The 27,648-nt window shown below is 47.6% G+C and overlaps 2 protein-coding genes and 1 pseudogene across 8 annotated transcripts in view; 1 reads left to right on the plus strand and 2 right to left on the minus strand.

Moving 5' to 3' along the window:
* Positions 1 to 3,813: 3,813 nt before the first annotated feature.
* On the minus strand, positions 3,814 to 4,659 carry LOC118720804 (annotated as a pseudogene).
* Positions 4,660 to 5,705: 1,046 nt separating this feature from the next.
* The window catches only part of MARVELD3 (MARVEL domain containing 3), a 28,437-nt gene continuing 6,494 nt past the window's right edge, over positions 5,706 to 27,648 (plus strand). The window contains exons 1-4 of one of the 4 annotated variants that reach the window (XR_006741858.1): positions 5,706 to 6,174; positions 7,866 to 7,999; positions 10,654 to 11,315; positions 26,051 to 26,056. Coding sequence is in view for 2 of the 4 variants with exons in the window: in XM_036441126.2 (XP_036297019.1) it covers positions 5,771 to 6,174; positions 7,866 to 7,999; positions 15,567 to 16,204 (1,176 nt within the window). In the remaining 2 variants the exon portion in view is untranslated. Of the gene's footprint in view, positions 6,175 to 7,865; positions 8,000 to 10,653; positions 12,106 to 15,566; positions 16,415 to 26,050; positions 26,057 to 27,648 lie in introns of those variants that run through there. The other 3 variants (XR_004988538.2, XM_036441126.2, XM_036441127.2) reach the window with 3 other exon arrangements.
* Positions 23,079 to 27,648, minus strand: part of PHLPP2 (PH domain and leucine rich repeat protein phosphatase 2) — a 66,658-nt gene continuing 62,088 nt past the window's right edge. For all 4 annotated transcript variants that reach the window (XM_045582718.1, XM_045582719.1, XM_036441100.2 and 1 more), the window contains one exon: positions 23,079 to 24,978. In XM_045582718.1, the coding sequence (XP_045438674.1) occupies positions 23,830 to 24,978 (1,149 nt within the window). In that variant the 3' untranslated portion in view covers positions 23,079 to 23,829. The remainder of the gene's footprint in view (positions 24,979 to 27,648) is intronic.

Here is a 27,648-nt window from a genome sequence, read left to right on the forward strand (position 1 = left end):
AGCAATCATCCCCAACATCTGCCTCTCTTGTTAAAACTGTAAGCTCTCTAAGGGCCTATCTTATTCGCTTAGGCATCCACAGCCCCTGATAAATCATAACAGTGACAGCCAATATTTGTATTATAATACTAATACCCGCCAGCCACTGCTTCAAGTGTTTACACATATTTACACTATGTAATCCTATGATGGGCACAGTTACCCCTATTTTGCATATGAAGGCCCTTGGGCACAGAGAGGCTGAGTAACTTCCCACGGTCACTTACGTAGCATGCAAAGTTCAGGAAATATTGAACTACAATATTTCTCTATCACACCTCCGGCTCTCTATCACACCAGTGATGAGGCTCAGACGGGCTCAGGAAGAGAGGCTCTGTGTGAGTTGCCCCAGCCTGAGCCTACACTGCCACCTCCTGGCCAGCCCTGCCCTGCTGCAGGTTTAACTGGATCAAAAGTCCCCTCTGCCACCTGAGCTTGAGTCAGAAGGTCACGTGGGCAATATGCAAGCGTTGCCCTTTGGTCCACAAGCCTGAAGGACCCCCTCCCTGATAGGGATGGCTCAATGAAACCCCTCAGAATTAAAACTGGGGAAGTAAACCCTCTGTCCCCAAATGCCACGGAATGTACCCCCACCGACAGAAATGTTTACTTTGAAAGAAAAATACTTAACTAAGCATTTAGATTATTCTTGCATTGGGCTCTCCTTTAGGAGGGAAAATTGAATGGTACTTATATTAACAGACTGGTTCTCACATTGGGTGCCTCATGGAACTACTGAAAAACACAGATTCCCAAACTCCATTCCAAGCCTGCCAGGTCAGACCCTCAAGTGGGTATCATTTCTCCTAGGGGTTACTCTCTGGCTACCTTTCCCCAAGCCCCAAAGTCTCTGAGACCATGTAGAATCCTACTTTGCCATCTTAAGCAAAGGCAATGTCTTTCCATTTGGGCTTTTAGTAGAAAACTATGCTATTTTATTTTACAACTCTGTAAATTATAGGTAATTAAGAGCAATGCAAAAAAAAAAAAAAAAAAAAAAGTTCTTGTTTGTCCCACACACCTGAAGGCCCCCCTCCCTGATAGGGATGGCTGACAACATCCACATGCAGAGCTGATCCTGTCGGGTAGAGGTCCGACTGATGCTGCTTTCCCCCTTTGGGATAAATCAGTTTTGCCTTCATCTCATCATTCCTGATCTACAACAGGCCTGTCTGCTGAGAACCAAGATCCATGGTAATTAACATCAATGCGAGAGAAAAGTCTCATCAGAAGGCTGAATTGGGCTCTTTGAATAGTCACAGGGTGACTATTTGCATTTTATTACCTCCTGCTGACTCAATGGCCTAGACTCTAGTTTGCTCTAGGCCCTAGAGCAAACTCCCCCAACCTGATAATCTTACTGTGTACTTGACCATTGATATGTCTGTTTGCATTCCTAAAAGGCAATAATAGTGCATTCTAGTAAATAAAAGCAGATGGGAACCAGACTTGGTGGAACGTGGCTACTACAGCTAAGTGTTCCCCGGCTTCCCCCATCATTTCCAAATTTATATTTCCTGTCTTGTGTATCCATCTGCACAGCAGTTTTTTCTCCAAGCCTTTGAACCCAAGGCCATACTGGCCGGCCGTGGCTTCCCAGCTGTCCTTAAGATTCTCTCCTGAACCTGTTGTATAACATCTGCCCGATTCTCTCAGGGGCTTTTGAGTTTAAGGAAATCTTTAGCACGTGTCCGTGATTTTACCTGTTTTGGAAAATGAGCTTGGATGCAGCTTGGCAAGTATTTTCCTTTGCTCGACGCGGGCCGTCTGCCATGGTGTGTGCTCTTTGCATTGGTGGAACACTGGCGTTTCCTCAGGAAAGGGCTCCTGCCCCTGGGACCTTCCACAGATGCATCGTGTCTGTCCAAGGGCTCCTGGAAAAACAGTGGAACGATAAAAAAAAAAAAAAAAAAAATGTAGTTCCAAGTTCCAGAGAGGGTTGGACCTGCATCACCACCATTTGGGCACCATCCATAACTGAAATATCATGGCTGACATGCGCACATAAGGAACTGTTTGACATTGAAATTGGATCTCCAAAGAACTGGTGGCCCAGAAAGAAATTCAGTGCAGACTGATTCTTATGCCTTTCAGCATACCCATGATTGCTTGTCTCATTTTTTATTCTTATAAGTGTATTTCCAGTAGGACATGATCTCATGCATCTAAGGGAAATGGTGAACAACACAGACTTCTTGAACAAGAACAGACCCAGAGATAAGGAGCCATGGGTCAGACTGTTGGACCTCAAAGGGAGGGTGGGGATAAAAGGGAGAGATCAACCAAAGGACTTATGTGCATACATATGAGCCTAACCAGTGGTCAATGGGGGGGGGGGGGCATGAGTGGGGGGAGGATGGGGTATTGGAATGGGGGTTGAGGACAAATGTGTGATACCTTAATTAATAAAGAAAAAAAAATTTAATGTAGTTATTTTGTTGTTAATCTTCACTTGAGGATATTTTTTCCACTGATTTTTGTTTGTTTTTAGAGAGAGGGAAAGGAAGGGAGGGAAGGGCAAAGAGAAAGAAAGAGAGAGAGAAACATCAATGTGAGAGAGACTTATTGATTGGTTTCCTCCTGTACGAACCCCAACTGGGCTGGGAATTGGCCAATGCTCCAACCACTGACCGACACCGGCCAGGGCCAAACAAAAACATTACATTATTAACTAAGGCAAAAGAGAGGCTAGGACATTGGCTCCTAACCTCATCCACAAATACTGAAGTAAAAGAACAGAAACTAAAATTAAATAAACCCAATAAACCCATCTGATTTTCATTGGGCTAACTCACAACTGCCTTACTGATTTGTTTAATTGCTCCTTCCGTACTTGCATAGATTGACTTATTAAAAATTACAAATATTAGTCCATGGCCAGTGGCTCAGTTGGTTAGCACATCATCCTATGCACTGAATGGTCACAGGTTCAAAGTCCAGTCAGGGTACATACAGGAGGCAGATGGACCAAAGTGTGTCTCTCTCTCTCTCTCTCTCTCTCTCTCTCTCTCTCTATCTCTATCTCTATCTCTATCTCTATCTCTATCTCTATCTCTCTCTTCCTTTCTCTAGAATAAATGAAAACATATCCTCTGGTGAGGATTTTTTTTTTATTACATATATTATGCCTGGCCGATGTGGCTTAGCGGTTGAGCATCGACCTATGAACCAGTAGAGGGCGTTAAGGAGGCAGCCGATCAATGATTCTCTCTTATCACTGATGTTTCTATATATCTCTCCATCTATGAAATCAAATTTTAAAAAATTATATATATATAATAAAAATTATATATATATATATATATATATATATATATATATATATATATATATATGAAAGGGGACAAAAACGTAAGGCCCACAGAGTCCCAGTGATGTCAAAGAGCAGGTGTGGGAATGCAGGCAGAGGTGTGCAGGAACCAGCTCACACCAGCTACTGAGAGGCAATTATTCACTTTTCAGGAATTTTGTGAGCCAGTTGTTAAACCATTAGTCACTGGAAATTGGACATGGAGAGAGTACTGACACCATGGAAACACGGTGCTCAAAAATTCAGAAAAGGAAAGTTCTGTGTGGTGATAACATGTGACAGACTCCAGATTGTCCCCCACCGTCCACTCTCCCCCTCACTCTCCTATCATAACCCCCCTCCAGTTTTTAGCTGGGTACATGGCTACACTTCCAAGCTTCCTATGCAGTTACCTATGGTCCTGTGACTATCTTCTGGCCAACATACTGTGAGCACAAACTATGTCTGTAACTTGTGGGTCTCACTCTTTTTTTTTTTTTTAAGGGAGGAACCGTGTCTTTATTTTGAAACAATAGGTGGCCTCCTAGTGGTAGGAACATGCTTCCGCCTGCGGGAGGACCGGTGTCCGACCCCACGGCATCTGGAGCTCACACGCTGAGGATGTGCTTCAGGAAGGCTTCATAGTTGATGCAGCCATCGCTGTCCTCATGTCCTGCTAGAACTGTCTCCATCTCCTCTTCAGTCATCTTCTCTCCCAGGGTGGGGAGGACATGCCTGAGCTCCGCTCCCATGACCTTGCCTTTCCCTTCTTTGTCAAACAGGCGGAGCCCCTCCAGGTAGTCTTCGTAGGTGCCTTGGTCCTGGTTCTTGGACACGGCCTGGAGCATGGGCAGGAAGATCTCGAAGTCCACACGCCGGGACTTCAGCTCATCGCTCTTGGGGTTCCCCAGAATCTTGAGGACCTCGGCGTTGGTGGGGTTGTGGCCTAGGGCCCTCATCAAGTCTCCACACTGGCTGTACAGGATCTTGCCATCCCCGACTCGGTCAAACAACTCAAAGGCCTCCTTGAACTCCTCCAGCTGGTCCTTGTTAAACTGGACCACCACTTTGGAGAGATTCATGGGGGGCTCTCAGGTTTTCTCAGGGCCTGAAGGGGCCGCTGCCGCTGGCTCAGCCTTGGACTTGGCTGGGGGAGCCCCCGCTGCCGGCTTGGGAGCAGTCTTGGCGAGAGGGGGTCCCGCCAGTTTCTTCACGGGAACATCCTTCTTGGGAGGCATGGTGTTCCGCGGCCAGAGGACAGTGTGCCGATGGGGGCACCCACCTCCTGCAGGATCCAGGTGAGGGACGGAGGCGGGGCCGGGTCTCACTCTTAAAGGAATAGAGAGAACCATTCCTGGCCCCCATTTCCCCCTTCCTGTGGGCTGGGATATGGATACAGCGGCCAGGCATCTTAGCCCTTGCCGATGAGGGCGACACGTGGGAGCCTTCAATGCACAGGTCGAAGCTCTATCCACTGAGCCAAACCAGCCAGGGCTGGTTCGTCATTTTTATTATAAAACACTTATCAGGAGGCTGAAACCGGTTTGGCTCAGTGGATAGAGCCTTGGCCTGCAGACTGAAGGGTCCTGGGTTTGATTCCGGTCAAGGGCATGTACCTTGGTTGCGGGCATATCCCCAGTGGAGGGTGTGCAGGAGGCAGCTGGTGGATGTTTTTAACTCTCTATCCCTCTCCCTTCCTTTCTGTGAAAAATCAATAAGATATTTTAAAAAAACAAAAAACATTTGTCAGGGGCTATTGCAATATACGAGTATGACCTGGCCTCAGCTCCCCTACAGCACAGCTGTCTCCTAGGAGAGCAGGAGGGAGGGAGGCACAGCTGGCTCAGGGCTGGCAGCGCGGCTCAGCGGGCGCTTGTGCGCCAGCGGTGGGCACCCTCTGGGGAAGTGACCTGAGGGGAGGGCGCCTGGAGAGAGAGCTCCCTCCCTGGGCCGCGCACGGGTGGGCTCCCGGAGGGGTACCTCGGGGCTCCCGGGGTGTCCGGCGGAGAGGTCCTCAGGCTTCCAGCCAGCTCTCTGCGGCGGGCGCCCGGCCGCGCCCAGCAGCGCCTCCTGCCGGCGGCGCGCGCAGGGGCCGCCCTCCGGGCCCGCGGCGCGGCCGGGGCGTGTGCGTGCAGGTGAGCGCCCGCCCCGCCCTCCCGCCAGGCCCCGCCCTCCCGTCTGGCCCCGCCCTCCCGTCAGGCCCCGTTCTCCAGTCAGGCCCCGTTCTCCAGTCAGGCCCCGCCCATCGCGCCCCGCGCCCACCCCGCCCTCCCGCCAAGCCCCGCCCTCCCTCCAGGCCCCGCCCTCCCGTCTGGCCCCGTTCTCCAGTCAGGCCCCGCCCATCGCGCCCCCGCGCCCGCCCTCCCGCCAAGCCCCGCCCCGGCCACCTGCCGGGGAACCTGTGCGGGTTGTCGCTGTCGGGTCGTTCCGGGGCGGGACGCGATGGAAGATCCGTCGGGGACTCGCGAGCCCAGGACGCGGCCGAGAGACCCAAACAGGCCCCCGCGCCCAGACCGAGACCGGCGCCCCGAGCGACAGCAGGACCGGCACCCCGAGCGGCCGCGGGACGGAGCGGGGGACCGGCGCCGGGAGAAGAGGGGCGGCGAGCGGAGGGACCGGGAGCGGGAGCGGGAGCGGGAGCGGGATCCCCACCAGGACAGACGCAGGGCCGGGGACTACCGCCATGGGGAGCAAAGAGTTTTGGAGAAACCCCGCCAGAGCCGGACGAGGAACGGAGCCCGGAGGCCCACCTGGGACGCGGCCCCGCCCCCCTGGCCCGCGCCCTGGGAAACCCCGGAGTCGCCGCCCTACAGGAAGGAGGGCTCAGGGCACCGCGGACCGGAAAGGTGAGTTGGGGCCCAGGGCCTCCCCCCCCCCCCCCCCCCCGAGACCCGCGCCGGGGTCCCCGCCAGCCTGAAGCCAGTCTAAAGAGTGCCGCTCCTTGGCGCTCTTTGGGGTGACCTGGGCTGGAAGGAGAACCTTAGGGAGCCCCCACTTCTTGACCTGAACCCGATTAATAGAGCAGAGGCCACGCCTGTTAGCAGAGGCGGAGCCAGGGGACCAGGTTAAGAGACAGAACCTCAGGGCAGGAAAGGGAAGGGGTGAGGAGGAGGTGAGGTAGCTGGAGTTAACCTGAGGGTCCCCCTTGAACCCCCACCACCTAGTCACATTCTTAGGGTTTCACACCCTTTTCCTGTGTTCCAGAACCAGCCTTCCCAAAAGTCCCCGTTTCCTGGAGGCCAGGACCTAATAAAGTCAGCCCAATGCCGGTTACTAGTTTAATGTGTAATCCCTTCCAGGGATATAGGTATTTCAAAAACATAGCTGAAGGAAGCTACACTTTTAACCAAAGAAGGAAATCTACCAAAAACTGCGCATTGAAGGGCAAAGATTTCTTACCCCACACACACACCCCAACCCACCCCCTTTGTCTGTGAGGTCTTCCTGGGCAGCCTCCTTCAGATGCCATGGTTGTTTCAGACACCTCCCTTTTGTCTGAGCAAACTTTGTCGCCCCTGCCTGGTAGAACACCAACTTGCCATCAACCCCGTGAGCTGAAAGCAGGGTAATGTGTGCTAGTCCAGTGGTCGGCAAACACATTAGTCAACTGAGCCAGATATCAACAGGACAACGATTGGCATTTCTTTTGAGAGCCAAGTTTTTTTAAAACTTAAACTTCTTCTAACGCCACTTCTTCAAAATAGACTGGCCCAGGCTGTGGTATTTCGTGGAAGAGCTACACTCAAAGGGCCAAAGAGCAGCATGTGGCTCGTGAGCCACAGTTTGCGGACCACGGTGCTGGGAGCCTGTGAGCTGGGAGAGGGCGGGAATGGGAGGGAGGACAGGAGGAGGTCCTAGACCCCAGCACATCCCATGCAAATCCACCGATGCCCAGGGTGCCTGCCAGTCCAACAGGGAAGCACACAGGACCTGCAGCGATGACCTGTTGTGTTCACATAGCGGGAAAGCTGCTATCCCGAGGTCGCAGGACGTTATCTAAAACCAACTAGCGGAACAATGACCAAAGGTGTGCCCAGATAGAGTCCCAGGCACCGGCTATTGTTTCCTGATAAATTTCCCTGATTGCAACTGTATGACTTGGGAACTGACAGAGCCATGCTTCCGCTTGCCTTACACATCAGAGTCCTATCCCCAGGCCGGGCATCAGAGTCTTGGGAAGGCCAAGCTAGTGTTGAAGTGGCCTGGTCCATGCTGGACTGAGAAGCTTGGGAAGGCGCCCCCCGGCTGACCAACCAGCATCGAAGGCTGGAGGTCGTTAGCAGAGGACATCCAGGGATAAGGAATGGGGGGAGGGAGGGGAAGGGTGTTAATGAGCAGAGTGGATGCCCACTGGGGTCCCCGAACCAGAGAATTCCCTGCAGTGTTGAAATACTCAGGCAGATTTTGTTTCTGTGCTGCTCGTGGTTTGATGTCTGGGCCCAGCCTGAGGTGTCCGGAGTTCTAATACTGAACAAGCTATTGAAATCGAGACACACACACACACACACACACCACTAATGGCTGTGTATGTTTTTAGTTACAGTGAACCCACTTCGGGGCTGTATCTGCCCTCGAACCCGAGGCCTGCACGGGAGGATGTGGAATACTACCAGTCAGAGGCTGAAGGACTCCTGGACTGCCACAAATGCAAATACTTGTGCACGGGGAGAGGTGAGCCATCGGGGAGGCAGGTTGGCCGTTCACTGTCGCGGGTGGTTCCGGAAGGGTCCGGCCTGGTAATGCAGAAGTTCAAGCCGAATTGGGTTCCTAGCATTTTTCGTTCCCATTCCTGCATGAGGTTCTCGTTTTCTAAAAAAACAACAACAAAAAAACAACAACAACAACAAAAAAAAAACACCACAGTAGAAATGCCTGAAAGGTGCAGCTCGACGTCCCAAGCCTCTCCTCAGAGGCTCCCCGGGGGTCTGCTGAGGCCATGTCTGCAGTTTTTAAGCTCCAGGTGGATGGCAGGGTCTGCGGGCAGAGCCAGCTCTGAGCTGCCAGCTGTCAGGGAGCTGAGGTAGAGCAGTCACCTGCAGGGAGCAGCTGGGTTGCAGCTCATCAGAGATCTGATGCCCAAACTCCATGTGGCTTTACACTTGGCTGAGACTCACAGTAAGAAACGTTATTTTTACATTCAGACCAGGTAAACACACACACACACACACACACACACACACACACACCGTGAAACAATACACTAAGTGCATGAGTAATTTCTATTCTGTTCCATAAAAATAAACAAAAAACACACTTATTAGCACCCAGAGTTTGAAGGAACAGTTAATTAATATCGTGTGCCAGCTGGTTTCCCAGAGTTCCCGTGCCCGTGGTGGCCTGGCCTTGCCAGCAAAGAAGGAAATCTGGTTTGCCAGGGTGATCCCTGATGGCTCACATGACTGGCTGAGGCATTCTCCTGGGCTGCAGATGAGTAAATTGTCGGGGGGAGGGGGGAGGGGGTGAATTGCAATTTCTCAGCCTGAGGGAGAGGGGTCATGCAACTTACACCCAGAAATGTATTTTAGGGTGATTACAAGGATATATACATGATTATAGGATTAGACGGAACTTTCCCGGAGGAGCTCTGGACAATCCTAGAACAAGAATCCTCGCTGCAGTTTACACACGTTGGCACAACCTCATTGCTTTCCATTCTCTCAACAACAATTCTCTCTGCGGAGGCTCAGAGAGACCCAGTACGTTGCCCCCAGAGCCACACAGCTGTTAAGCGAAAGAGCTGGAATGGGAACTTAGAGCCTGACGCTGAAGGCCTGAAATGGTCTCCTTGCTGGGCCTTCTTTCTTTCCTGGGTGATATAAATAACAGGAGTAAGCCAGGCTGGCGAACAGGTTTCTCTGTAGAGTTGTGTTTTCTTCTGTGGTTGACTTACCAAGAGGAGAGGGCAGAGCGTAAGGCTCCTGACCAGAGCACACCCTGATTTACTACCTTTGATTGCTTCTGGCTGTTTGGCTTTCGGCCTAGAGGTTGGGTTTCTGAGTCAAGAGAGTGAAAGGATGATTCACCAACCAGGAGCTCACAAATGAGGGCTTATAGAGGTCTCCGTCCACGCAGAGGCCCGTAAGAAGTGTACAGAGTACAGTGTTGCGTTGGGAGAACCAGCCACTAAACACCAGGAACTGATCTTGCTCGAGCAGGAAATGCATGCCTGGAGGAAGGTCACCCATCTTAGCATCCATCTTTTATGATTGCTTTTCCTTGTCGACAAAATCATGCCCTCCTTCCTCCAGCAAAGTGGCGGAAGTGGGGGGCGGGGCAGCTGTGCGGGGGTCCTCCCCCCCGCCCCCCGAGCTTCCGGGCTCCAGCTTTTGTTTTAAAAAGAATTCTGGTTAGTCCCTCACCAACGGAGGACTGAACCTGGCTTAGGGCGTCAAACCGCAGCCCGTGCGGCCCGAGCCGCGCCCAGCATGCCAGGGTTGGCCCGTTCCTTGGCAAGCCTTGGCAAGTCCCACAGCACGGTCCCGGGAAGACCACGATTCAGAAGGACTCGCTTCCCTTTACATCTTGCTTTGTTCTGAGCCCGTTTCCGTCCTTCTGGCAGGGAAGGGCCGGTGCAGAGCCAGTTCTTGCCTTCCGTAGAGAATGCCTTCCTTTCAGCTCACGGGCCTGCTTTCTCCACCATCGTCTCCGCCCCACCTGGGGCAGGCTGCTTTGCCCTCCTGGAGAGTTCCTCTTTCCAGTCCGAAGTATCTCTGCAGACCACAGTTCCCGGCTGCCATCTCCTGCAGCTTTGGCTGTTCAGGCAGAGAAAAGAGCCAGCTGTGGCCCTGGCCGGCGTGGCTCAGTTGGCTGGGGGTCATCCCAGGCACCAATGTGTTGCCGGTTAGATTCCTTGTCAGGATACGTGCCCCTCTGTGGGCTCCATCCCTGGTATGGGTCATGCAGGAGGAAGCTGATCGGTGTGTCACTCATATCCATGTCCCTCCCTCTCCCTTTCTCTCTATAAAAATTAAAAATATCTTTTTAATACTTTTTCATTGATTTCAGAGAGAAAGAGAGGGAGAGAGAGAGAGAGAAACATCAATGATGAGAGAGACTCATTGATTGGCTGCCTCCTGCATGCCCCCTACTGGGGATCAGGCTGCAACCTGGCCATGTGTCCTGATCATAATGGTAACCCTGGACCCTTCAGTCTGCAGGCCAATGCTCTATCCACTGAACCAAACCAGCTAAAGCTAAAAATAAAATCTTAAAAAAAAAAAAAAAGCCAGCTGTGACTGGCGCTGCCCCAGGGAAGCCAGCCTCACGCTGGGCATCTCCGCGGGCAGGACCGCATCTCAGAATGGTAACGCGCCCTTCTTTTGCAGCCTGCTGCCAAATGCTGGAGGTTCTCCTGAACTTGCTGATCCTGGCCTGCAGCTCTGTGTCTTACAGCTCCACGGGGGGCTACACGGGCATCGCCAGCCTGGGGGGCATTTACTATTACCAGTTCGGCGGGGCTTACAGCGGTTTCGATGGTGCTGACGGGGAGAGAGCGCAGCAGCTGGACATCCAGTTCTACCAGCTCAAGCTGCCCACGGTCAGGGCGGCCATGGCCTACGGCGGAGCCCTCACGGCCTTCTGCTGCCTCCTCGTCGTCCTGGGTGCCCTGCGGGTCCCGTGGCATTTCCCGCCGTGGCTGCTGCTCGAAGGCTCGCTGGACGTGCTCATCGCCGGGGCGTACGTGCCCGCCCTGTACTTTTACTTCCACGCGCTGTCGGCAGCCTACGCCTCTCCCGTGTGCCGGGAGCGGGAGGCGCTGTACGAGAGCAAAGGCTACCGCGGCTTCAGCTGCACCTTCCACGGGGGAGATGTGGGCGCGGGCATCTTCGCCGCCCTGGGCATCGGGGTCTTCGCCGTGGGGGCCGTGCTGGCCTTCAGGGGTTACCGCAAGGTCAGGAAGCTCCAGGAGAAGCCTGCAGAGATGTTAGGCTTTTAGGCTTTTACAAACGTTCTGCCAGATGTAAGGGGAAGCGAGTTCTTCCGAATCGTGGTCTTCCCGGGACCGTGCTGCAGAACTTACCAAGGCTTGAAAAGGAACGGGCCAAGTCCGGCATTCTGGGCGCAGCTCGGGTTGTTCTCTGACGTCCTAAGCCTGGTTCAGTCCTCCGTTGGTGAGGGACTAACCAAAATTCTTTTTCAAACAAAACCTGGAGCCCGAGACCCCGTCCCCAAGAAAAGCATGGGCTGCAGCGACGTGCACTTCTTGATGAAATAAAGGGAGGTAACGAGTGCATTTGAAGAATCTTACCTTCAGTGTTCAAGAGAGGCCGCACAGACACAAGACATGTCCGCCTGAACGTGTCCAGGCATGGCTGTCTTCAGCAGACCGGCCCCCGTGTTTTCCACGCTGAACTCCACAGACTTCACTCCCTTCACGCTCTGGGTGCGGGGCTGGGATTGCTAGGAGGCTCCTGTGAAGTTTAAGTTGGAGCTAGGCGTGGGCTGAGGAAGCAGGAATCAGATTAATTCGCTGCAAAGAAGCTATTCTCCAAAGCCCCTTACCGCGGCTCTGAAAGCTCAATAAGTGTTTTGTACCTCTTACAAATGTGCCATTGTACGGGGACTAGGACCCGGCATCTGGAATTTCAGGATCCATGCAGAATTAAAGAATGTAAACTTTTCCTCAAAAGAAGACTGCTACTTATGGCCAGGCGACCTCCTGGGTTCTTATTACATGTTAAATGATGACTTCTAGAACACGACAATATATTCTTGGTGCAACTGAATATGTCATTTGCTTTATTTGAATCTAATAAAAAAAAATCCAAAGAATTTTTATATTTAGAGGTGATGGTTCTCTTTATAAATACACATATAATAGTCCCTTAAATATAGGCAACATCATATTTAAGAGGTAGTTCCATTTGGGTTTAGAAAAGGAAATAAGTATATCTATATGCTTGTGTGTGATTAGAAAATTTATTGGAGAATGCACAAGACAGCATGAGCAACATTTGTTCCTGGAGAAAAGGAAATTTAAACTTTTTTTTTTTTCATTTACTACATGGCTTAGATAAATACTTGGCCTGCTCTCCTCAGTGTGTTCACATTTGCAGTGCAAAGGCAGAAGTGGGTGTATACACTGAGTGGCCAGATTATTCATATATATATATATATATATATATATATATATATACACACACACACACACACACACACACACACACACACACACACACACACATATATATATATATATATATATATATGGGGCCTGGTGCATGAATTTGTGCATGGGTGGGGTCCGGCCAGCCTGGCCAGGGGGAGGGGACATGGGCGGTTGGCCAGCCTACCTTCTGGTCAAACTCCTGGTCAAGGGAATAATTTGCATATTAGCCTTTTATTATCTATACACCTAGTGGACAAATTATTATGCGTTCAGCGATCATAATAATCTGGCCACTCAGTGTAATTAGGCAGAGTATTAATTGATCGGCCACAAGGCAGCCTCAGTGAGGAAGCCACTGCTTACCATAAAAACCTCATGTTCGGAGTCTCCACTTCCCTCTACAGAACCCTCCGCCGTCCTAGCAACGTGCTCCGTCTCACCAGAGACAACTGCCAGCTCTGCTCACCCATTTCCTCCTGGCGTCTGTGACTCTGCACTAACAGCACTGGGAATCCCTGGGCCTGTTTGATCCTGTAGCTAAGCCAGGTTGTCTGGCTGGTGCTGTGACAATAGCCAGTGACCAGATGCCTTCAGCAGATGGTTGCCGTCCGTGGGTTGGTCGACGAGATGTAAATCTGTTCCGTTTCGGCCTCGCAGGTGTTTGCTGCATGGGTCACGAGTCCACTGTTTGAACAGCATCTGTCCCAGAAGGGAACGTGCAGGTGCCCACATTCTTGGGAGTAGGGCAGTGGTCCTGTTTCTCCATGGCGGGTGAGATACTGCCATGTATACAGAAGGAAAACCAAGGCAGAGAGCAGGGGAGGGGGACTTGCGCCCCGGGAATTAGGTTGATGTCTGGGTCGGCTCACAGGCGCCGCTGGAGGGAGTGTGGCCAGTAGCTTCAGTGTCGGGGTGGAGAGGGGGCAGTGCTGGCCTGATGTTATTCTCAGATTTAAATCGGAGGAATGTAGCTTCTTAACACATTGTGGACCAGTAGTTTTATTGCTGGCTCTACCCAGTGTCCAGATAGGTTTGTATTGAACGAGTACAAAAAAACGTTTTTACACAAATGTTTTAAGGCACGCTTTAAAATTAAACACACCCATTGCCTTTTGAAGTCATTTAGTACATGTTCTTACAAGCTAATATCTTTTTTAAAGTACGATACTTTGAAAAAACACTGTGTAATGGGAAACGACCAGTCCGCTTTAACTGTCGGGGCCCTTGACTGCTGCTGTGTCCCGTGAGCCCCCTAGGAATTCGTGTAGGTCCCGCAGGAGAGAGGATCAGCAAGCCCAGGAGCTGTTGCCTACGGACTACTGGTCTGCAGCCAAGTGGTTCAGAAACGGCGTGGTACGCCTAGCAGATCAGAGGGTGTTCCTGACTTCTGAGAAGCCACGCTTCTCATACATTCTCCTATTCCTAAGTCTCTAAGCCCCTTCCGCTTTATAGACGTTCCTGAGGCGCATCACCACCCATGTGCAGAACGTTTCATGATTTTCCGAGTATTTTCATGGACTTGCTTCCACGTGGGAGGACAGGCAGGCGTTATCTGAATTGTTGAGGTGAAGTGTCCGAGGCTACTAGACGGTGACTCGGGCCAAGGTCACAGGCGGTCAAGAGCAGGGACGTGAACCTGGCGTCCCCACTCCAGGGTCACATGCTTTTCTCTTAGTTCGCTGTCTGAACCCTGAGAGGATGGCAGGAGACCTTCTGCCTGCAGGAAGAAGACACATGAGAGCTGACCGCTGACAAGTAGACTTTCATCTCCTTTCACCGGTTGGCACCTGCTGTCTCCTGGCCTGTGTAGGTTCCTTAAACTTGCAAGAAGCCCCCAAGGAAACGGCCTCAGTGTCCACCAGTAGAATCCTGAATAGACTGGTATATCATCTACCCAGTGCGGTTGGAGGCCATACAAAGAGAACTCTGTGGGAGCTGACCAGAAAACATCTCTGGGAAGAATAAATGAAAAAAGCGAGATGCAGAACAGTAGATGGGGTGTGCTTCCTCGTGAAAGCCTGGAAAGAGGGATGGAAGGCTGATTTGAGTGTGTTTTTATTTGCACGAGGGAACGCTGTGAGTTGTATTAGAAAATCGTGAAGGTGGCCTGGGGAAGAGAACAGAGGTGACAGGGACACAAGTGACTTTTCTCAGTCTGTCTCACATCATCGATATTTCTCTCTCTCTCCCCTCCTCTCTCTCTGAAAACCAGTAGAGAAAATATCCTCCAGTGAGATTAACAAAACAAAATTGCAAAAAATAGTAGAGATCCTATGTACCCTAATCCCAGATTCCTCCAATGGAAACATCTTGCATAACTATAGTATAATATCACAACTCTACAAAGCCTAGAGGTCACCCGTATTACACGCACTCATGTCTTTGTGTGTAGTCCCATGCAGTTTTATCACGTATAGACTCGTGTGACCACCATCATAATCAAGTATAGAATGTCCCATCATCCCCTGTGTTCCCCCCTAATAGTCACACGCCTCCCTTTCCCCCTCCCCACTCCCACTCGTCCCTATGCCCCAACCACCACAGCGGTGTTGTTCTCCATCTCTATCATTTCGTCATGTTGAGACTATCACATAAATGGAGTCATGCAGTATGTAACCTTTTGAGACTGGCTTCCCCCCACCTCCCACCCCCCAGCTCGTCATAATTCTCTTGAGACCCATCCACCTTGTTGCCTTGTGAACAGTTTGTTTCTTTTTATTGTGGATTATTCCTCTGTAAGGGTGTGTCAGATTGTTTAACCACTCGCCCATTGAAGGGCATTGGGTTGTTTCGGATATTTGGCTATTACAAATAAAGCTACTGTGAACATCCCTGTACCCGTGCTTTGTGTACACCTGTTTTCATTTCTTTAGGGTAAGAACCCAGGAGTAGAGTTCCAGGGTCACATGGTAAGTGTAGGTTTTCTTTGTTTGTTTTTTTTTGGTAAGCTGCCAAAAGTTTTTCCAGAGTGCCACTTTGCTCTTTCAAACATATGCATGTTGGAAACACAATCCAAGGCTGTTCATGTTGCCCCTGACCATGTCCTTCAAGCCAAGTCTCCGGCCTGACCTAGAGAAGTTTCCTGGGTGCCTGACGTCCGTGTTAAATCCCGCCTCTCTCTCCCCCCAGGTGTGGTGCAGATAGTGGAGGTGCTCCTCAACGGGATGGTTCTCATGTGCGTCGTGGCCTCCTACTTCGTCCTGGCTGGGTTCAGCGCCAGCTTCGCCAGCGGCGGCGGCTTCGGCAACAACTACTACTCACCGTTTGAGGGCACGGAGCTGGAGCAGGTCCGGCAGCTGGACCAGCAGTACACCGTCCTCCGGGCGCCCCTCATCTACGGCGGCGTGGCGGTGGCCCTGGGGCTGGGCGTCCTCACCATGGGGGTGTTACTCCAAGGGGCCAAGAGTCTCGCCAAACTGCCACGGAGGTGGCTCGTCCTGGAGGCCGCCTTCAGCCTCCTGGCCGCCGTGGGCTACTGCGCGGGCATCGGCGTCTTCCTCCACGTGGCCCTGCGGATCAACGCCACGGACACGTGCAAGAGGAGAGAGAGGCTCTACGCCCGCAAGGGCCTCACCTGGATGAACTGCCAGCTGGCGGGCACGGACGGGGCAGCCGCCACCTTTGCTTGCCTCCTGGTGATCATGTACGGAGTCAGCGTGGTGCTGGCCCTCCGGAGCTACCGGGAACAGAAGCTCTACAGAGACAGCCAGGAGCAGCACAGGAACTACAGGGAGGGGCCGGAGTACCTGTGGTCCGGAACACTCTGAGGTCTTCCTCTCGGAACCTGAGCGCCAGCCCGCCTCCCTGGCTCCGCTCAGAAAGAGGAGTCCCTTTAACATCGCACGGTTGGCCACCGGTGTTTTCACAGACGGGAGTCTATAAACGCTCGCTTTGGCACTCTTTATACAAAGCTAGGTGCAAAGCTAGATGGCCATCTCATTTTTTCTGTCAGGGAGCTTTTCAAGCTCAAAGCTTGGGGAAAATAAATCTCCCCCACCTTTGCTACAAAGAACATCAGAAGTTTGGATATGCACTTATGGTCTGGCTCCCCCACCAAATGGTAAGGTGATGATGGCGGCTAAGTAGCCAGAGAGATTCTGAAAGTTGAGAACTACACATCAGGGGTGGCGGGCCCGGCATTATAGTAGAAATATCTTACCTGTCTCAACTACTGAAATTCACCAAAAGAAACATGCCATACCGCCTCCTACTTGGTCCCAGAAGAAAGCTTTTAAAGCAGTTGTGTGACTGGATTCTAAACAAGTCATTCCCACCCTCTTGTAGAGGGAAGCTGTACTGCCCACAGGGCTGGGTACCGACTGCCTGGATCCCAAGTAGCAGGATGGGAGCTGGGTGTCTGGCACATGAAGAGAGATGCTTTTAGCATGCATGCTCCTCCTTGAGATTCCTGTATTAGAGCCGAGAGAAAATGACTTGGGGTTTATTGCCAGCATTCCAAGTTAGTTTCTTTTTGTTGCAAGTCATTCACCTGGAATTCAGCCTTCCTGAATATCTTTCTGATATATGAGGCTCATATAGTGAGGAATAAAAGTCCTACGCTTCTCGCCCAGCCAGGATAACTCAGTGGTTGAGCACAGACCTATGGACCAGGAGGTTAAGGCTTGATTCCCAGGCAGGGCATATGCCTGGGGTTGAGGGCTCCATTCCCAAGAGGGGTTGTGCAGGAAGCAGCCAAGTGATGATTCTCATCATTGATGTTTCTATCCCTCTCCGTTCCTCTCTCTGAAATCAGTAAAAACATTTTTTAAAAAGTCATAAACTTCTTAAACGTGTTATTTAACTCTTTCAAAGATCAAGTAGTTAATTTTACTAGACTATAAAGGGTTATGGGAGGCCTCTCCATTGCTGCTTTCCCTGACAGTGTCTCAGAGTAGATCTTCCGAGGTAGATTATAACCTCCCATGACCCTAAACTGTTTTCATAGTATAACAGATCATGAACACTGAATCTTAAAAATAAAGTCCTTTCAATAATTTTAACCTAAAGTTTTATAGCTGTTCTTATACTTTATGTCTCGGATTTTCAGCTCATGTCAGATACAACTGCAAATATATCCTATATAATAAAGAGGTAATATGCAAATCGACCATCACTCCAACACAAAGATGGCCAGCAGAGAAGGGCAGTTGGGAGGGACCAGGCCTACAGGGAAGGGCAGTTGAGGGCAACCAGGCCTGCAGGGGAGGGCAGTTGGGGGTGACCAGGCCTGTAGGGGAGGAGAGTTAGTGGCAACCAAGCCAGCAGGGGAGCAGTTAGGTGTCGGTCAGGCTGGTAGGGGAGTGGTTAGGGGGTGATCAAGCTGGCAGGCAGTCAGACATCCCTCAAGGCATCTCAGATTGGAGAGGGTGCAGGCTGGGCTGAGGGACAACCCCCTCACCCGCCCCTGCCCCCGTGCACGAATTTTGTACACCAGGCCTCTAGTATGTTATATAAAGTATAGGGGTTACTTTTTCCGCTAATTTTCCTCTTGCTTTTCAATAGCTTTTTTTTCCCTTTTTTTAAAATTTCTTACGGTCACATTATAAACAAATTCAAACTACTGATAAATTCAAACCATATTTTTAGAAATCTCTAGGAACAGCAATTTTGACATCTGTACAGAAAGAAACTAGCAAACATAATCCTGTTTCAACATCTACCAAAATGACTGCTAGAAAATTAAGTCAAAGCCATTTTCCTCGAGCATGTTTTCCCCCCTGCGTGTTCACTGACTCTCCTCCCTATAACATACTGCCTTTTCTTGTTCCTCTCAAATTCTCTCAATGGCTAATTCTTACAGAAATGATCCCAGCGAAGGATCAAAACAGAACCTCTTCCGGAAATGGGAGATTACTTAGATTATACTTTTACAAAAAGTAAAGTCTAGAGGAAAACAATCAACTGGAATCTACGTTGTGAGGTTAACACACAAACATCTGTGCCACCAAGAGGCACTTCTACTCTGTCATCCTCAGCCCGTTTTCACAGAGCAGCGAAAAGTTTATAGCAAAAATCAGCCCACCCCTCAAAAAAATAACTATAAATACTATTCTCCCCGAGCATGTATGCCCAGGTTCCCTAACATGTCCCATATCTGAGTGGTGCTTGATAAAATGAGGACTTGGGCCTGTCAGACACCAATGTTGTGTGCAGGCCCAGCTACAACACTGCTCCCCAAATTCAACTCCTCCTAAGGGACTGGAGCCCATCGTTCACTGTGATCACAGCACCCCATGTCTGCCTTTTCCAACCACATCTAACTTCCTACCACTTGGCAGAGGCAGGTCAAGATTCATCCTTCACATTTTTTAAAAAATATATTTTTATTGATTTTTTACAGAGAGGGAGAGGGACAGAGAGCCAGAAATGTTGATGAGAGAGAGACATCAAGCAGCTGTCTCCTGCACACTCCCCACTGGGGATGTTCCCACAACCAATGCACATGCCCTTAACTGGAATCGAACCTGGGACCCTTGAGTCCTCAGACCGACGCTCTATCCACTGAGCCAAACCGGTTTCGGCCATCATTCACATTTTTAATGAGACACCAAGGTTCAAGGTTACATGATTTACCCAGTAGCTGACATTCCGCTGACTGCTCATGGTGGCAGATGCACTACAGAGCTAAGGTAGCATTTTGCATCATCTCATTTAAGCTCACAACTTGAGAGATACGATTTCCATTTAACAATTGAGAGAGAGAAAGAAGCCTTGGAGAGAGGTTAACTTGTCTAAATTCAAACCTTCTAGAGGCAAAACTCAGGACCAGTGAATCACACCCTGGAACGTGTTGTGACTAATGTACTCTCGTGGCCTTCGGTGTACTGGGTGGGGAACTGATGTCACACGAAGCAGAGAACACACTCAGACAATTTCACTTCTGCTGCCGTGGAGTAGCGAGGTGTGCGTCTGATGGAACTGAGGTACTGAAGTAGACGATGGTGATGGTGGTTGACCCCAGTGCGTTGAAGGTGCTCAATGAATAGTGAACCAACTTTTTAAAATGTCTGCTCTGCTAATGAGAAGGAAATTGATGGCTTTAATTTGGACTTCATCTGGAGCGAGAGGTAGTTATAATCTTGCTCCAAATCCAGATATTTGGGAGATAGTCAATGAGGGGAGGAGAGAGGAACAACTTAGAGGCTAACCTAGATTATAAGTATTTTATGGGCCCAAACCTACCAGGTATGTCTGAAGTTCTAATACCAAAGCCATTATTATTATACATTATACTAAATATGATGGCCAGATTATGCACTTGGCTTCTCTATCACCATCAGCTCTATGATTTAAGAGGAGCTGTAGATTGTTTACAATTGAGTTTCCTCCAGTCAGCTAATCACCTGCATGTAAATAAGGGCCATGTTTCCTGTCTTTGGGATTAGAAACAAAAAAACATAGAAAACAAGTCAGAATATAATGTTTCTTAGCATAAAAAAAACTTTATTGCTATCTCAGCTTAAAAGATGATCAAAAATATTTATTCTGCCCTTAACTCATAGCTTCATAGTGTGTCATGGAATGTAGTTTCATTTGTTATCTTCCCCTAAAGCAAGAAAAAGCAGAAAAATTCTAATGGTGTTTTTGGTTAGGAAACTAATTCTACATACAAGTTAGAGAAAATTACAGTTGCATGCTAAAATGATTTATAAAATAACAGGTATTTCATTTTAAAACAAAGCCATGAAAAAAGATGTTCCATTTCATTTTATTTATTATTGTTGTTATTGTTATTTATTTTTTTTTACAAATAATAGATTTGCTGCAACATGCTCTGGCTCATATTATTGAATTAAAAAATTTAACACATTTCAAAAATATCAAAAATACACTATAATGAGTCTTAGGACTACAATACGACAATGATTGCACAAAACCGTAAGATAGGAACTCACTGTCTGGATGACGTCCATTGGCAACAGCAAGAGGAAACCCTATAGCATCTGGGAGAAGTGCATGAAATTTAAGAGTACAAGGAGCTTATGTGTGATTTGAATGATCACCAAATGAGGGAAACAGAGCAGGATTTACTGTAGCTGCTTTTCTCCATCTAGGAAGTGCTTACCCAGCTATGGGGCAAAAGTCACTAACTGGAGAGAAAGATTAACTTGCCTCCATGATTGGGGAGTCTAAAAGGCCCCACCCAGAAGGAAGTAAAAAGTGACACAAGACAGTTCTATCGTGATGCTGCAGACATCACTGAATGGCTTGGAGACTATTTAATAATTAGTACATTTATTGATAATAGCCAAGTGCTCCCTCCTTATGGAGGTCTCTTCATTAATAATTATTGAGTAGAGAGAGGTGAGCCTGTGGCTTCCAAGTACCTGCTTTTACTGAAGGTCTACATGGAAAGAAGAGCATCACATGATATTCAGTAGATCAGCCAAACCTAACTAACTGGCTCCATCTCCTGAAAAATAGCACTCGCTACAAACAATTATAATAGCACCCAATGATTACCAAGCTGCTCGTATTGGCTCTTCTATACACCAGGAAAAGGAACTCATAAGTGTATTGCACACGCGCACACACACACACTCACACTCACAGTAGTAAATAAAACCTTCACTTGCATTAGGAGTGGTAATTCAATGACTCTATTGGTAGCACGGTAGCTTTGATATACCAGCATTCAAATGTTCGCATATATTCCCAATTCATTTGGATAAAAGGAAGAATACCATGGCTGCCAAGACCAAGACTAGTGTATTTTTCTTTCTTCCATAGGACTGCTGAACTGCTCCCATCGGCAGGAGTGATGATATTTTCAGAAATTCTCTTAAATTTTTTGTATTCAATGGGAGGTACACACAGAGACCTGAGAATCATGCAGAGGCCAGGATCTCTGGACTAGAGATCCATGGTTCTCTGCCCACCTGGAGAACACATCCTCTGGGTAAAGTCCTAGGAAGGAGGTTACATTCACCTGGAGACAGATTACTGTCTTTCACCACCGAACAGTCTAATCAGTTCACACAATGACTGCAAACGACCTCACAGGTCAGGAGATTCTGTATATTTTTGGTAATGGGCTATGGCCTTTTTACCCTCTGTGTTAATACAGAGCAATCACAGAGAAAAGGGAACTAAAGGAAGTTACAAAGAAGAATAAATAGTTTTGGTATAGCCTATATTAAAGATATCCAACACAACCTAGTATTTCCTGAAAATAAATCTACTACACAGAACATCTGGAACTTCAGAGTTCTTCTGACTGAAAAGTAAGTACATTTAACTTCTGGAAAAGTCATTTCAGAAGTGGGTTTTGTGATGGTTCCATAAAGGGTGGGTAACAAAGAAGACAAGAAGAAGGTTCACAGATAAAGGACAATTTTTAAGAGACTATACTATTAAAGTGGTATATTCCCAAAACAACTTTCTCTTCTAGACAACACCACTATTCTATAACTCAGAGCTTCTGCTGTCTGGGTAGAAAGATGTTTTATATCACCCATCACTATTATCTTGGGTGTTTCCTTCATTTTCATTTTCCCTTCATTTTTTTTTTTCATTTTCCTATATAAAAATAAGGCAGCAACACACTATTGTTCCCATCTTTCTAACAGCACCTAAACTTTGTATGAACTACTATGTTCCCCACTTCAAATCAAGACCTGAGTTCTAAAATTCTGCAGTAGCTGACCAGTAGTTTGACACAGGGAAGTCAAGTATTCCTGAAAATTTGGGGACCCAAATTCAGACTCTTGAGGAGTTGAACTTAGACAGTCATTGAAGTGGTATGGAATCCTCCAAGAGTGTATGTACCCCACCAAAACACACATGTGGGTGTGGGGCCTCTGAAAAGGTGAAGATACATGATGACCAACCATTTGTGGACAGGACCCTACTTATGTATATATCAACCCTATTTTTAACATTATTTCTTATGAAACAAAATTAAAAATGGTTCCACTCTGCTTTCTTTTTAATTGTGAAAGTATTCTAGAAATCACTCAAAGCACATTCCCCATGGGTAAAATCAAGCAGTGTCAAAATTTTGTAGGAATAAATAGAAATTCATTTTCCTAAGTAAATCTAATGGAAAAGGCAACAGAACAGAAATATGGAAGGGACTGCATTTTGCTAGGGTTATGTGGAATGTGCAAAAAAATATAGTAAATCACATTTTCTGTAAGCTTAGGATTTTTAAATTCTCTGTTATATTAGTAATTGATCCTAGTATTCTCAAACCATGTGACGTGGATAAGCAGTTTTCAGTACTCTGTTAAACACTAAAGAGGTGAACTCTCCACTCACTCGCAACATTTTAGAAAACCATCCCTTGCTCTAGAGTAAGAGAGGGAACCTAACACCTGAGCTCCATCCATCCTTCTGTTCTCATTCAGCCTGTCTGTTCAGGGACATCTGCCATTAAATACTCAAGGTTACCTGGATGTGAGCAGCACCAGCCTTGGCCCTACACACCAGGAGGCTGACTGCCACTCCATCAGGTGTTATGAAAAGAGGCCAACCCCCAAAGGCCTCTCTCTAGACCTGCTGGGGAACTCCTAGCAGGTGTCACATTCATCAAGGAGCTTTTCTCTCTTTTTTGTCATTTTGGGGAAGTAGCCTTAGTCTTCACTTCTTTCCCATCTTCACCGCCCCCGCCCCCCCCCCCCCCCCAAAAAAGATTCTATTCCCCCAAGCTTCTCAGGAGCTTTCACAGTCTGACATCCAACAATTAAATCAATTTCCCAGGACCCTGCCTAGTACCCTCATGCAAGGCTCCAACACCTGATGCTCATTCTACCTACGGAGACCACGGTGCTGGGCTGCCTCTAAGAAGATTGGCTCGAGTGCAGATTCGAAAATAAAAAGTTCACAGTCAATGGAAAGTGCTCTCGTTACATTACATACATAAATTATCTGTTTGATTGGTTCTACATTTCCAATAAACGTCATTTTGATAGGCTGTATTCTCGTAGAGAAGAATGAAAAGTCATGTGACTAGACACATCACATCCCACCAGTTAGGTTGAGACATAAGGTGATTCCTCTGTCATAGAGATCCATCAGCAGCAATCAGTAAAGGGAATCATCTTCAGTTATTTTCCTCCACAGAAATAGTCCCTTTCCTACCCAGGCAGGCAAATTCTCAAAATTATCCTAGGAGAGAAAGGGTTAATGGCAGGTGGCAGGACTGATAACAGAGCAACATCTGCTTTCTTCCCAGTAACTCTGGGAATCCCAGTGCAGGTTAAAAGTGAAACTTAACACTGATGGTGTTTACTAACTTATCCGGAGTGAGACCCTGATAGCTCTCACCATTTTTGGCTCCAAGTTCTACCTCCTTCATCTATGGTTTAGAAATGCAGAGGCAACGTGCCTCTGGAAGGATCCCCAGCCCGACCCCACACAGCCTTCCCGAACGCTGGGCTGCTGGGGAGGATTACAGTGCCGTGTCAAACTCCTCGGGGAGCTCGGTCCGATCCTCTTCAATCAGCTCAGGCTCGGGCCTGCTTTCCTGGTGTTGCTTCATTTGCTCCTTCACTTCTTCTTCCAGGTCACGAGGTAAAACAAACTGATCCTCCGGCTCCAGCTGCGTGGGGGCAGCAAAATAGCCAGTTTTCTTCTTGGGTGCTTCTGTGGCCACTTCAATGAGGTTCAGGCTGTCTTCGAGGGGCACAACCGAGCCATTGGAGAGTTTCTTCCCGTAGAGACAGGAGGTGGAGGGAGACTTCTGTAGCTCCATCCTGTCCTTGCTCACCGGCAGAAGTATGCCACTGTTCACACTGTTCTGTCTGCGGATCCCAAAACACAATCCTCTCCCCTGTTCCTCGGGACACGGGGTGTGAGAAGTCTTTGGGAGCGTGGGCGAGCTCTCCCTCCCCCTACAGCAGTGGATATCCACTTCCACCTCTACTTTGCTGCCGTTGGTTATGACCCCCTCGACGGGCTGGTCATCGTCACTGTCCAGGCCATTGTCAGACTGGTTACTCGAGAAAGTCGCACAAGACGGCTGGCGCTGGAACACCGCGGAGGCGGGGGCGGGGTGGAGGCTGCAGCGCCTCTCTGGCCGGGGCAGCAAGCTGGCGTCCGGGCCGGCGGTGTTGTGCTCATCAGAAGCGGTGGACCCCACCTCGCTGCTCACCTCCGACGTGGACATCTCGCTGCTGAACTCAGAGGCGATCCCGCTGCTGGAGGAAGGAGTGGTTGGCTTGAGCGGGTCCTTGGTGGCGGTGGTTGGAGCAAATCCCCCGGGACCCGGCAGGCCGAGCCCATTCACCTCGCAAGTGCAGCCTTCCTCACCCATGTTCAAGTAAACCACTACTGCCCCCACATTGTCCCGGCAACCGTAGCTCTGCGCTAGTGTGCACAGCTTCTTGGCAGCTGCTAAGGGGTCCTGCACATGACGCACTGCGCTGACAGCTTCTGTGTATGACAAGTGTTCCCACAATGCTTTGTTTCCCAGGATCAACAACTCGTCCTGAATGGTAAGTGTAGTGGAGGAGATGTAGGGCTTGGGGAGGATCCAAGGGTAGAGATATGTACAGCCCAGCATCCGGGTGCAGCAGGTTACCCCATTCACTTTGTTATCCTGGAGGCAGCAGAATGCAAATTTTGAAAAACACGGAACAATGAGATACAATTTATATCTTTCTATTTCACAATGCTTACGGCTCTACAAGAAAACAAACAAACAAAAAACAGAACTGACATATGTATTATGGTTTTTCCGAAGATCTGTGTATTTTAAGTGGCCTTACAAAACTAAATGTATAAAATCCTAAAAGAACAAAATATCAGATGGTTATACTGAATATTCAGAGGACTATAGTTAAAACCAATTAAAATCAAGTGGCTAAAAGGTACCTCAATCTCAAAAGATATGTGCTTTAACATGAAGTAAAGGCCTCAGCATGTCCTTAAATAGAAAGACGTCTGTTAGAAAAATAAGGAGCAGAACTGTCATTAATTCTCCATCACTAGTGTTCTCAGAGAGGCCAAAACTCAGATGGGTCACTAAAAATGATTTCTCATTCAAAGGCACAGTTAGGACCGAAAAGATTCAGAAAGATATTAAATGACTAAGGCAATCTTTGTGACTAAAGCATTAAGTAATCTCCAAAATTATGTAGCCTAAAAAAAGGAAAGTCTGAAATCTGCAGTAAATGTACCTAATCTGTAAGGATTATAACCAAAAATGAGTAACAGGTCAAGTCACAATTGGTATAATTCCAAACTTAAAGGAAAAACCTTAGTAACAGATGGGGATGTTCATCTGCCAGATACTTGATACTTATTTCTTTTCAAGATAAAACCAAGCAAAACCTCTAAAGCCATCAATAAATTTATTTCATAGATGCAGTCATTATCTGGGTGAAAATCCTGGTTCTCTATTTACCAGAACTTATCACAAACACTAAATTTTACTTTCCTCAACTGTGAAATGGAAATAAAAGCAATTCTTTCATGGCTGTTATTATGAAGATTAAGCAAAATAATGAAAGCACAGCGCTTAGCAAATAAGCAAACAATATCTGTGTTTAAAATAACGTTTATAGTCAAAACTGGTTTGGCTTAGTGGATAGAGCATCGGCCTGTGGACTGAAAGGTCCCAGGTTCAATTCCGGTCAAGGCATGAACCTTGGTTGTGGGCACATCCCCAGTAAGGGGTGTGAAGGAGGCAGCTGGTCGATGTTTCTCTCTCATCGATGTTTCTAACTCTATCCCTCTCCCTTCCTCTCTGTAAAAATCAATAAAATATATTTTAAAAATAAATATAACGTTTATAAAAATATTTCCTACTTGTCTAGAATCCTCTTTACCCCTCAAATTGAAACATTACTAAATTCTGTAAGAATATAATCATACAAAACGTTCTTTTATCTTTCATTTTTGTTTTCACTTTTAAAGACCTTTCTAAGACTATAATGCCTCAGAGTTCCAGAATCTTCATTGTATCAACCACATTGTGATATATTTTTTTTTGGTTGCTTCCTTGGATAAAATCTAATACGGATAGTCCTGATAAAATTCTGACAGAACAAAAAGCCCAGAAATGAACCCACAAACACAGCCCACTGATCTTTGACAAAGAGTAAAGGCAACTCCATGGAGAAAGGGCAGTCTATTCAACCAATGCTGCTGGAACGACTGGACATTCACATGCAAAAAAGAAAGAAAAATAATCTAGACATAGAGCTTTCACCTTTCCAAAAATTAATTCAAAACCAATCTGAACTTCCAAAACTTCCAAAAGATAGGACAGAAAAAAAATCTAGGTGACCTTGGGTTTGGCAATAAGTTTTTAGATACAACACCAAAACATGAACCATGAAAGAAAAATAAGTGGGACTTCATTAAAATTAAAAACTTCTCTGCAAAAGACAGTGATTTAAAAAATGAGAAGACAAGCCACAGACAGGGAGAAAGTATTTACAAAACACATATCTGATAAGGACTTGTATCCAAAATTCAGAGTTCTTAAAGTTCAGCCATAAAGAAACAAACAATTCAATTAAAAATGGGCAAAAGATCTGAACAGAATTCTGCTTTGCAGTAAACAATGCTCACATGAATTGCTAAAGTCTCTTTGAAAGCAAAAATGCTATGCTAATTTCTGAAACAGAAGAAAAGCTATAAAATTGTGGAGATACTGGTGCTTCATTATTTAAAAAAGAAAATATAACCAGAGCATATAAGCCAAATACAACTGTATTAAGAACAGAAAAAATTATTTTGAAACTTTGCATTTCAGAATAGGATGTCAGACTATAGGAGTGTTTCTCTTCTGTTTGGAAATTAACCAAAGGGAACGTTTACCTTCATTTTACCTGCTAGCTATACATCTAAGCAGTGATTTTCAGCAGGTGTGCTGACACAATTTTTAAAACATGCAATACCTTACTATTTAGTCAAGGGCACTGACCTCTTTTCCCTTAGGTTGTCAAATTAAAAAATGACAACACAACAGCCAATATAACAATAGCTATCTGGTGTGAATGAATCAAAATTATACTTTTTTTTTTCAGATCAGGAAAAAGAATATTTTTTGGTTTGCTACAGAATTTTAGTAATCAGTTTATGTATGCTATGAGATGAAAAAGACTGAAAATAGCTGACCTGAAGCATCAAATTCAGATTTTTCCTTCTAATTAATTTGCCTTTTCTTCTGGCTGGTCATTAGCTGCTCATTAGCTTTTTTCTAGGACTATTATCTGACTGGATACAGTTTACAAGGCTTGACAGGAGGAAGTGGGCCTCT

The sequence above is a fragment of the Pipistrellus kuhlii genome, unplaced genomic scaffold, assembly GCF_014108245.1.
Source record: "Pipistrellus kuhlii isolate mPipKuh1 unplaced genomic scaffold, mPipKuh1.p scaffold_m20_p_17, whole genome shotgun sequence".
Classification (NCBI taxonomy): Eukaryota; Metazoa; Chordata; class Mammalia; order Chiroptera; family Vespertilionidae; genus Pipistrellus; species Pipistrellus kuhlii.